The sequence below is a fragment of the Asterias rubens genome, chromosome 12 (genome assembly GCF_902459465.1).
Source record: "Asterias rubens chromosome 12, eAstRub1.3, whole genome shotgun sequence".
NCBI lineage: Eukaryota > Metazoa > Echinodermata > Asteroidea > Forcipulatida > Asteriidae > Asterias > Asterias rubens.
This window is the reverse complement of record NC_047073.1, coordinates 2788519-2801230: the sequence shown is the minus strand read 5'-3', so window position 1 is coordinate 2801230 and position 12712 is coordinate 2788519. Positions and strand designations below refer to the sequence as shown.

Below are 12712 nucleotides of genomic sequence, written 5' to 3'. Positions count from 1 at the left end.
TTCAAACAAAAATCTGAATATCAACGACACCAAAATCCTTTTTATTTCATAGTTTTGACAAATACATATTTCTCATCAAATACGTTAGCACCCAACAGCATTGTCTGTTAAAACAAACGTTAACAAATTAATGTTTTCAATATTTCTGTAAATGTTTATGTACATATAATGTGATCACATGGAAGAAATAATGCAAATGAATTCCAATGAATACGGAGACATCAAGTTCACCTATAAAGTAAAGTAAAATGAGAGCTGCAAAGAAATTTTACTATAAAGCATGCATGCATTTTTTTTTTAATCTAAAGTGTTTTTTTTATAACTTCAACAAACACATTTAAAATAGTTATAAATACATTGTATTTTGAAATACTTATTAAGAGTGTACAGTTTTGTTAAAATAATATGAAAATTTTGTACCATACAAGAGGAACAACAAAACCACTAGTACATAATAAGTAAATCTATCAAACCCAAAAGTTTATTTTAAAAAATGTGATGTATAAAAATAAGTTTGCAAAAGGCATCAAGTCAAAGGTTAAATGTGGAAGTGAAAACTTTGACACTAGAGGCGGGTTTGTCATTAATTTGTTTAAATGTTACAACAAACATAGAAGCATAGCACACAAGAAAACCTTGATTTGTTGGAAAACAGAAAAAATACACAAAAGTAGTAGATTTCAGAATAGAAAGTTACAATTTTTGCCTTCATAAAAAAACATGTTTTTGTACTTTTAAGTGATAACTTTTCACGTTATGTACTGCACAATAAAAAAAATGGCAAGTTTGCAGAACAAAATTTAATAAAATATTTTAAGTGTATGATACATCATATGAAATAATTTAATATATTTTTAATAGTTCAGACATTCTTATCCTCCTTTTGCCATAAACCGTTACAATCGCCAGCCAACCGTCATCTGCAATCCATCTATAACACTCATGGACCACTACAATATATGGAATAATTCATTGGATCCACCAACTGAGATAATTCCTGCTCACCTGGAAGTGAAACAGCCAGGTCATTATCTCTGTGGGTTTTAGTCATCAGAATTCGAATGCGTTCATCTAGCAACTTCCCCTTGGAATTGGAACAGCCAAGTCAATATCTCTGTGGGTTTTAGTCATCAGAATAGGATGCGTTCATTCCAGCATCTCCCCTTGGAAATGGAACACCCAAGTCAATATCTCTGTGGGTTTTAGTCATCAGAATCAGATGCATTCATTCCAACAATTCCCCCTGGATTCGGAACAGCCAAGTCAATATCTCTGTGGGTTTTAGTCATCAGAATTGGATGCATTCATTCCAGCAACTCCCCTGGATTCGGAACAGCCAAGTCAATATCTCTGTGGGTTTTAGTCATCAGAATCGGATGCGTTCATCCCAGCAACTCCCCCTGGCGATCGCGCAGCCAATCTTGCCATCATCGTTGCGCTTAGTTTCCGAGTCCTGGGCTTCTGTAGCTGTCCTGGCTCCTTCAATAAACTGTCAAATGCATTGAAAGTATAAAATATCAAAATAATAACATGACAAGCGATTATGAAGTGCATCTTTCCAATGGTTACAATGCGCTAGGCATTATAAAGTACACAATGCGCTGAGGCATTATAAGGTACACAATGCGCTGAGGCATTATAAAGTACACAATGCGCTGAGGCACTATAAAGTACATAAAACTACACCGATTTCATCACAAATTAACAATTATTTACACAATGAAAAAAAGAGAGTCATACAAAAAAAAACAGGATGAGTCAAGAAGGCATATAACAAAAAAATCTACTACTAAATCTATGGAGGGCACTGGCTAGGAAGGAATTGTTAAACCTGTTTGATTTTAAAGACACTGGACACTATTGGTAATTGTCAAAGACCAGTCTTCTCACTTGGTGTATCTCAACATATGCATAAAATAACACACCTGGGAAAATTTGACCTCAATTGGTCATTGAAGTTGCAAGATAATAATGGAAGAAAAAACACCCTTGTCACACTAAGTTGTGTTTTCAGATGCTTGATTTGGAGACTGATTTGTAAGTCTGAGGTCTCGAAATCAAGTTCGTGGAAAGTTACTTCTTTCTCGAAAACTACTATACTTAAGAGGGAGCCGTTTCTCACAATGTTTTATACTATCAAAAGCTCAACTAATCGTTACCAAGTAAGTTTTTATGCTAAAAAATATTTTTGAGTAATTACCAACAAGGCCTAGAAAGTTGTGGAATCGTACCTGATCTGTTACAATTATTGAGTGTAGCTGATGTGTACTATCAGACAAAATACAATTCAAATATATACCTTCACCTTTAAAGGCACTGGACACTATTGGTAATACTCAAAATAAATGTTCGCATAAAAACTTACTTGGTAACGAGCAATAAAGAGCTGTTCTCTGAAGCAACATAGCTTTCGAAAAAGAAGTAACTTCCCAGTAAAATATTTGAATTGAAATCGAGACCTCCGCTAGGGTCTCAAATTCAAGGCATCTGAAGGCACACAACTTGTGTGACAAGGGTGTTTTTTTTCTTCCGTTTTTCTCTCGCAACTTCGACGACCAATTGAGTTCAAATTTTCAAAGGTTTGTTATCGTATGCATATAAGACTGGTCTTTGACAATCAACATGAGGTGTCCAGTGCCTTTTATAACAATTAATACACAACTTACCTGTCATGGCCTTGATTTCTCAGCACATCTTTGTCATTCCAAGTTGTCAGCTTATCCCTTGCCAGGTTGTCATCATCTTCAACCCTAGAAGACGTGTTCCTCATACTGTTCCCGATTCTAGTTCTTGCGTCCGTCCTAGAAGCGGTCGACAAGAACGGCATTGAAAACGGAGAGAAGAATCCTGAGACGTCCGGTTGGTTTCGCATCCGTGACGGAGTGTCTCTCGGCAAGAGGGCCACTTTAGCAGGAGATGCATCTAGAGGGTGACTGGAAGTCTGTTGTAACAGAGGAGTGTTGTCGTCGATTTCCGCGTCTCTGGATTTTGGCCCAAGCAGTGATGAGAGCCTTGTAGTTGGTTTCATGAGCAAGGACAGGCTGGTCTCAAGTTCTTCCATCTCTTGATGAGTCTCACCTTGAACTATTGGTCGCTCTGGCGCGTCAGTACTCTCATCAAACCCAAGTAACTCCCTTATCGCCTGGTAGGGGACGGCTGGAGAACGCTTATCAGAACTTTTCTCATCACTGATACTCTCTGGTTCTGTTCTCCCTTGGTCAGAAATACGCTTTCCTGATGTCAGACAGCTCTTGCTCGGGTCTCTTTGGAAGTTGTCATTCAATCTTGTATCTGTTGGGCCTCTTGCCTGTTGGTTGGTTGGATTTCTGTCAGATGAATCAATAGTTGGTATAGGATCGGTATTGTCTTGGGAGGACTGCCTGATGGTTTGATTTCTTCCAGATAAATCGACAGGCGGTACTGGATCGATGTTATCTCTGGAGTATTGCCTGATGAGCTGACGACGCATTTGATTGACTGCTTCCTCCTCATTCTTCATTCTGTCCCTCTCCTCTCCCATCGCTAAATATTGCTGTAAGTGTTTAAAAAAAAGATTTGTTATTACATCTGAAGTAAAAAATATGCATCTCCTTAAGGTGATGCCCTGGCTACTGCTTCTCAGGTTGTATCATAACTTGGGTTAAATCCCTGGCTACACGGCAGTTGAATGGCTTCTGACTGGCACCCCCAAACAAAGATGTTGTCTAATATGAAGACTGCTTGCATAGGGCTAGAAAGCTCAGTTGGGTAGAGCACCAGCATGTAAATTCGGATGTCGTTGGTTCAGATCCCACTCTAGTAAATGTTTAATTGTTCAACCTGAATCATAAAAAAGGGGATACATTGCAATGACTATTATGATTTGAAACTAGTAAACCACAAGGGACACTGGGTAAATTTTAATTCAAAGGTTGAACACATCAAAGTTGACTAGAGCGGGATATGCACCCGCAACTTCCATATTAAAGTGCCTTCACTCTACTAACTAACCAATCTAGTGAATAACACACATCGGTGTATGGGTAAAAACCAAAATTAATAACCCATCTAGCTCTTCTTCTTTTTTGAGATAATTTCTATTCAAGAGTGCCAGTCAGAAGCCATTCAAAAAGCTACAAAGAAAGAAACCCTGAACAGAGATATTGACAAAATAGGGAGAACGCCAACATCTAGGTAGAGCCTAATTATATTTTGAGCGTTAATCATTTCTGAGATGGAATCAAACCATTTATGAAATTCAGACTTTATTTCCCTTTAAAGAACTCTTGGTAGTCGCAAACAATAAACTTTAACAGATAATAGTCGGTTTTTATATAGCCCTTTATACACCATGTCTCAAAGCGCTTCCACATTATTACCTCCGGTCACTGGGCCTTAAATCATTCCTTAAACCATCTCAGCTCCCTGGGGAGTATACAGCCTGTGCAACAAAATATATAGCGCACTAAGCTAATCAATCACAAAAACCAACTCTTTCCTCACAGGTACCAGTTTACTATAAGCAATTATAGTTAAGTGTCTTGCTCAAGGACACAAGTGTCACGACTGGGATTCGAACCCACACTCTGCTGAACAGAAACACCAGAGCTTAAGTTCGGTGCTCTTATCCGCTCGACTACGACACCCTAGTAAACTGAGATGTATTTTAAACCTTAGAAAATCTTATTTGTGTTCGCGTCAAAGAGGGTAATATACTTCTATCAAGTTCTTACCGTCATCATCTGTTCACTTGCCGCTTTGAGATCTAAGAGATACCATGTTAAGCCATCTTTACTCTGTCCATCAATCACAGCCTTGAGGTCAAGCTCATTCCTTGGTACTCCTAAGAATTGCTCAGCAGCTTCCGTGGCAATCTCAAGCCTCTCCAGAGGAGTACTGTAAAGAACCTCCTGAAAGAACAGATTTAACCAAAAGATGGAATTTGTTTAAACAGTTTTATAACACAGTGATAGTGATCGCGCGCACGTGTTTGCAGGAACTAGTTCCTAGCAGGCACTAGTCTTTGAGAATAGTGCCCTGTAACAGCGCCCTCTCTTGACATGAATCGTGGACAGCAGCAACAAAACTTCCTTTCTTTTCCAGATTTCTGTTCTTATTTCACATTTAAGACCAAGCTGTGTTATAAAACACATTATTGACTGGCATAATTCGGTAACTAGTGTACGTCTATTCCCCCTCGGGCCTGTGAGTGACCAGAAGAGGGGCCTATTTCCCTCGGGGGAATAGACGTATACTAGTTACCTCATTGCCAGTCAGTATGTGTTTACTAATGTTGCGCTTTTCACACCTGATGCGCGTCTCAAAGCGCTTCCAACATTATTACCACTGGTCATCGGGCCTTAATTCATTCCTTAATCATCTCAGCTCCTTGGGAAGAATACAGCCTGGGCAACAAATATGCGCTAATAAGCTATGTAAAGCAATTACAAGAACGATCTCTGCCCTCACAGATACCCGTTTACCCCTGGGTGGAGAGGGGCAATAATAGTCATCAAGCGTCTTGCTCAGGGACACAGGTTCCATGACCGGGAAATCAAACCCACACTCTGCTGAACAGAAACACCAGAGCTTGAGTCCACTCTTATCCACTCAGCCATGACACCCTACACGTTATAAATGGAACTTTTATGAACACCAGTGACATTGTTTTACTAATTTCTCAAAAACTACAGCACCTCAGCATCTAATATTTTAGGGTCACTTTCTACTATCATTATCTTCAAACGGTGTAAGTTTAATGTAAATCTGTGGACATTGTGTTTTGTGTTACAAAAAGTACCCAAATCCTTTAAGGCCTACCAGTAGAACTTGTCTGTGGCATCTGCACCCAATTTCATAGAGCTGCTTAAGCAGAAAATATTGCCTAAAAATTTTCTGCTTAGCAGAAGCGGTTAGGATACCAGTCAAAATTGTGCATGTAACATGGTATTTTAGCTGGTAATCCCGATTCTGGTAAGCATTCATTTTGCTTGGTACTAATAATAACACCATTTATATAGTGCCTTTTCCTAAGGTTGCAAAGCGCTCAGAGATTGAAAAGAAAACAAAAAACAATGGGAATGAAATAAAAAACCAACAGGAAAACCACGACCAGGCAAAGTCTGCGGCATTGAGCCAAATAAAGTGGCATACATACCTCCTGTGTAACACTTTCATCCCATAGTTGGTTTACAATAGCACACAGAAGAATACCATCACCAAACCTAAAAATTAAAAAAATTACAAACCAATATTACAGAAATTTTCAGGCATTTAAAATCATCTTTGTCACACCAAACCCAAACTCTACCAACACCAAAGTGTGAGTTTACAACACTACATCACCAGGCCTGATATTGGTAATTACTAAAAATAATTATTAGTATAAAACCTTACTTGGTAATAAGTAATGGGGAGAGGTTGATAGTATAAAACATTGTGAGAAACAGTTCCCTCTGAAGTGATGTAGTTTTTGAAAAAGAAGTAATTTTCCATGAACTTGGTTTTGAGACCTCAGAATTAGATTTTGAGGTCTCGAAATCAAGCTCCTAAAAGCACACAACTTGTGCAAGAAGGCCATTATTATCTCGCAACTTCAACAACTAATTGAGCTCAATTTTTCACAGGTTTGTTATTTTATGCATATGTTGAGATACACCAAGTGAGAAGACTGGTCTTAGACAATTACCAATATTGTCCAGTGTCTTTAAGACAGGAAACCGTACCTAATACATGCAAAACTTACTCTGAATAATCTTTCAACTCGATTCCTAGTAGTCTCTTAATCCAGCTGAAGACTGCCATGTCTTCCTTATACCACACTGTGAAGATACTGCTTGAGCTAGTCTCAGAACAAGCCGCTGTTTCATCCTGATGGCTTGATGTTTGCTCTCCCTCTGTGAATCCAAAAAGTGTATAAATTTAAAGGAACATTACAGAATGGGGAAATTTTGGGACGCTTGGTGGCAGCAGACTTTACCAGGTAAAATTAATTGTTCTCTGTAATCTGCGCATGCTCAGAACTAGGTAAACAATGAAAATTTACCTAGTAAGTCTGCTGCCACCAAGCGTTCCAAATTCTCCCATTTGATTTTGTTGACAAAAAAGTTGCTGGCAGTGTAAGCACTTTATGTAATCCACCATACATAAACTGACAGACATGTAGAAGTTTGAGATCGATCAACCATCTAGGTCATCATTTTAGAAACTCCAAACGCGAAATTAGATTATTTATTTCTCAGGCAGAATTATTTCAAGGGATGTTTTCTACAGTCATCATCATTAGAGGGTGTAAGTTTTAAGTAAATCGGTGATCTGTGAAGTTTTTTCTTATCAATTCTGGAATGTTCCTACGATGCATTTGACAATGGAAATGCTTATAAATGCATTAAACATGCTGCGAAGTTTACACATAAAAGATTGGATTAAATACATTGGACACTATTAGTAATTGTCTAAGATCAGTCTTCTCACTTAGTGTATCTCAACATATACATAAAACGACAAACCTGTGAAACTTTGAGCTCAATCCGGCATCTAAGTTGCGTGATAATAATGAAAGAAAAAACACCCTTGTCACACAAAGTTGTGTGCTTTCAGATGCTTGATTTCGAGACCTCAAATTCTAAATCTTAGGTCTCGAAATAAAATTTGTGGAAAATTACTTCTTTCTCAAAAACTATGTTCCTTCAGAGGGAGCCGTTTCTCACAAGGTTTTATACTATCAACAGCTCCCCATTACTTGTTACCAATTAAGGTTTTACGCTAATATTTATTTTGAGTAACTACCAATAATGTCCCCTGCCTTTAAAAGTGTTGCAACTGACCCGGACAGGGTTCGAACCCACATTCTGGAAATTACAGAACGTGAGTCCACCGCAAAACCAATAAGCCAACATAAAATATTACCTTGTAGGAATGAATTCTTAGGCCATGTGAAACCGGCTGATGAGAGAGACGGGGATAACGACTTGTGTTTCCATGACAACACTGGGCTTAAGCAACGATGGTCCTCCGACATGTCACCTGAGAAACATTAAACAAATTCTGATCATTTCCAACATATATTTTATTGCAGTTTATTTTGTTAATATTGTTTATTTATTGATAATCAACAGGTATAACAGTTATCATCAAATAAGAAAACAATTGGCATGTCATAGCCGAGCGGTTAAGAGCACCGGATTCAAGCTCTGGTGTTTGATCAGCAGAGTGTAGGTTTTAATCCCTGACATGAACCTGACGCAGGAAAAACAGGACTGAAGTTTCAGGTTTTCAGGGCAACACTCAGGCTGAGCTTTTTTAAAGGCAGTGGACACTGTTGGTAATTACTTCAAATAATTGTAATCGTAAAACCTTTCTTGATTACGAGTAATAGAGAGAGGTTGATAGTATTTGACAATTACCAATAGTGTCAAGTGTCTTTAAAGGTAACTCCTCTTTACGACATTTGTCCACAATCTTTAAAATGAAAACGAGAAATTAAAATAAACAAACTACGTACCTTGAAAGCGTATTTGCATTGCCCGGCACAGTGCCAGTATGGTCTTAATATTACCGCTCACCACATCTGCATGGAAATAAAAGGCACATTTATTTGTAAAATTACAAATGTGGACAATCAAAGTATGTTAAAAATCTCAAACATTAAAATAGCGAATTTCAAACATTTTAGAATTAATTTTAGTGGACTTGAAAACCAAATAAATGAAACGAATTGTAAATGAGAAGAAAAGAAATGAATAAAAAGGACAAAAAAGTCACACACAAAATCTTTCAATTGTGTTGATGAGGTATTTTAGTACTGCTTGTTCAAATAAAAACAGTGTACATGGGTAGAAAGTTCTTTCTCATTATGTTCTGGGGTCGATTTCACAAAGAGTTAGGACTCGTCTTATCTCGAGTTAGAAACAGTAACTCGTCCTAACTAAGGATTAGTCAAAGGTCTGCATGCTACAGTGCAGGATTGGGACTCATCCTAAGTCCTAAGACTAGTCTTAAGTTAGGAAGAGTTTTGTGAAATCGACGGCAGGTCTTGTAAAATGTTAACCTACCAGGCCTGTAGTCTTAGGGCCGTGTCACATGAGGCAAATTTTACAGGCAACTTAGAGGCAACCAACTGCAGTGCACGCTACAGGATCACTTTGGTAACACGTGAGTATTTTTTCAAACAGTGTCTTATGATCCGCAAGAATAAGAACATTCAAACGTGAATGCATTCTCTTCTTGGAGATTGCCTGGAACCGGTTGCCCGTAAATTGCCTTGTGTGACATGGCCCTTAGTGTACTTTCCCTCTAATCTTGGACCCTGAAATGTAATTCTTACCTTCAGCGTATACACCTCTCAAGTCAACTCCCAATCGATCTAGGAATAGAAGACACTCTTCGGTGTTTTCAACACGGTGAACATAGAGGGCAGGATTTTGATGTACGCATGGGGGCGACTCATAAGCTAGAAAGAAAATAAAAGACTATTTTTACACAGCTTCTTTGTTTAAAAAAATTTAAAACAAAGAATTGAAAGTAGTTAATTATTCCCATATGTCAATCTCTTTTGTTTGAGTGGTGGCTCTGAGAAGAGCCGGTTTGGTATTGACGTTTCAAACAGTCAACACTCAAACAAAAGAGATTTATACATGGCTGTACCCACAAGTTTACTATTTATTTATAGTTTCTTTCACATCAGAAACCACGGAAACTGGATCTTTTTAACAATTGTTCCCAGACTTTATACTCACAGATTTGTTGAACAAAATACAGTAGAGTAATACCATCAGCAAGATCTTCCTGTAGGTCTGTGATGCACTTACAATCAGGAACATGCTGCAGGTAGTCATTCAGCCAAGCAGTGAATTCCTGAAAACATAAAATTAAGTGTATTTGGGTTCAAGGTTTTGTGTACTTTTTGTGCGTCACAAAACATAAAAGTAAGCAGATTTACATTAAACTTATAAGGTTGTTAAAGCTAATTAGAAATCTTCCCTAAAAAGATTACTTGCCGAGGTGCTGTAGTTTTTGAGAAATGAGGAAAAACAATAGCATGTAGTATGTACACAGATTTACGTGACTCTCCTGAAAACATTGCTATATAATTTTTCATTTACTTTCCTAAAAAACTTGAAGACTTAGGCCTATTGTATAAAGCTGAGCCTTCTACAGGTCAATTGTATCGCACACATCTTCATTTACAGCGAGTAGGGATTCATGTCATGGCCAAATTCTGTTTATACAAAATGTATCAAAACCTTTTAAAGGGTAGGTATACGTTATAACTTGGTTATAACTCTTTAATTTATGGCAACAAAACTTTAAATTTTAATCCTACAGCAGATTTTGATAGTATAAAGTATTTTTGAGAAACATTTCAATTTCAAGAATGTGGTTATGTAAAAAGTTAGCAGTTTTTAATCAACAAAATTGAATCTGAGAAGCAATACTACAGTAACTGTTCTTCAAATTGTACATTCTTATTAGGGGTTATTATACCTTCGTGAATATATTCGCTCTGCATTTTTAGCGACATCTCAAAACATGACCAACTTTTGTTTATTGTATGCTTTATATGCAAAAGTAATGTATATAAGTCACTATTAATGTTCACTGTTCAGATCGTTTCACTACTCTTTTATTCCTTTATTTATCACAAGCAGTTGAAATTGAATAAAGAGGTTTTTCGACAATGTCTGCACTTGATACATGTACCTTTTTCTCATATTGGACTCTTTCTCCGTGCTTTGATGGATTTTCCAGATGGGATGGTTTACAGTACAGATGATTGTGTTCATTTGGCACATGAAGAGGGCTGGAGAGCTCCATTTGTACACTCAGACCTTGGGAAAGATAAAACATACTTGGCTACTTGGTTAGAATCCAGAGATATCGCAAGGCATGACAGTAAAACACCCCAACCCTGTTTTCCCCCATTTCAGACCAGCAATGATTGGTTTCAGGAGTAAGAAACCAATCTGTTATGTTTTCTCTCTGTTGTAGACATATTATTTATTACGTTATTATTAAACAGAATTTATTATTGTCTGCAGTTAATCCAACAATTTTTATTTTTATTTTCATAATTTTCACTTAAAATGTAATAGGTTTTTCCCCATACGGGCACACCATAGAATCCCATTTAGCTACCACATCACTGATCTATCTAGTGACAATTAAAGGAGAATGAAACTCAATCTAGCAGATGATAATTTTGTTTTGAAATTGAGAGGTTGGATGATGTTTCTTTGACTCATTTGAATGTTGGCATAATAATGCACTAGTGATTTATACCCAAAATTCATAATTTTATAATAAATGTTTGAGCATTAAACCTACGACAGGAAACTTTGTTGTCAGCATGATTTAGCCTGTAGAAAATACAGACCATGAGTAAACAGAGTTTCTGTCACCGGTGGAGCTTGCACAGCCTCGCGGTAAACGGGAATCAATGTTTTTTTTTGGAAATCATATGAGGGTCGACAAATGGTCGATAACATCATATGATGCTACGTCTACGACAACTAAATTTGTTAATAAAAATAATAATTAATAATAATAGTAATTGAATGAGCTTTTTTATTTGTTTTGCGGCCATACTAGCTTCTGAATATTCAATAAAATACCAACCAATAAAAGGTTTGAAAACATATGACGTCGGTCCAATGTCGTACATGCATTGGCACTGATCTGAAATAGTGGATTGTCTCTCGCAACAGAAAAACAAAACTTTTAAGATTTCAACACACGATGAAGTGCAAGTGTCATTGTAAACAAGTTGGATAGATGATTTCTTTTAAAACAATTTTCCCGTTATCCCACTGAATGAAAACACATGACAGTTGACACCAGGATTTTTACAACAATACAAAAGAACAAGTAGAAAGTTACCAAGTAAAGTTAGAAAAAAATACAACTTACAAAAAAATACAAGTTGAAGTTGTACTTCGTTGCAGCGATGACCATACTTTAGACACTTGTTGAATCGTTGAAGGAGCTCAATCGTTATTCACTCAGTCCATAATTTTATATCACATTCACATATCCACACGATTATAAAAAGAGGATAATGATAATTCTATTGATTTATTCTGACACCAAGCTTGGCCGACGATCGATTGTCATGATTGTTTATGTTTCATCGTTGAAGAGACGAGGGCGCCACACAGCGACTATGTGGTGTCATCTTTTTATAAAACTTTCACTTTCAGTTTCTTTTTCATTAAACTTTTACATGTAATATGGGAGCGGCTGTTAATCAAATCATAGAGCAAATGTTCATTGCCCTGTAGTTAAATAAATAAAGCTTTCTTTGCGCACAGAAGACACACGCTTTTGTTTCCTTCTTTTGAAAACAGCTGAGGCAGTGAGGCATCATCTATATCTCTCGAGGCAGAGAGGCAGAGTGATGCCAAACAACTTGCGTGACCCCCGTGACCCCTCTCTGATTGACCGGAAGTATATGCATTACAATGCATCCTGGGTAAATTTGCTACACGACGAAAACTGGTAAAAGGTTTCGTTTTTCCTTTTTCCTTTTTTTTTTTTTACAAAAAAAGTTGGTGATGGGTTTGAGTTGTTCGTGTTTTTGTTATTACAGAAAACCAAACGGTATAAAAAACGGTAAAGGGTAAAGGGTTTAATTTTCGTTTTCCATTCTCGTTTTTTTATGAACGGTAAGGGTAGCAAGGTTCGTTTTTTCTTTTTTCTTTTAAAGATTCAAAAACGGTAAAGGGTAAAAAGGGTT

The 12712-nt window shown here is 37.1% G+C and overlaps 1 protein-coding gene across 1 annotated transcript; it reads right to left on the bottom strand.

Moving 5' to 3' along the window:
- Positions 1–945: 945 nt before the first annotated feature.
- Positions 946–12167, bottom strand: LOC117297514. The gene is made up of 11 exons (XM_033780596.1): positions 11887–12167; positions 10681–10808; positions 9717–9834; positions 9305–9430; positions 8483–8548; positions 7888–8004; positions 6725–6875; positions 6137–6203; positions 4713–4889; positions 2667–3532; positions 946–1489 (listed from the first exon to the last, which is right to left on the bottom strand). Exons 2-11 carry the CDS (start codon positions 10792–10794, stop codon positions 1360–1362), a joined length of 1932 nt encoding a protein of 643 aa, XP_033636487.1. The 5' UTR covers positions 10795–10808; positions 11887–12167; the 3' UTR covers positions 946–1359.
- Between the last annotated feature and the right edge of the window lie 545 nt (positions 12168–12712).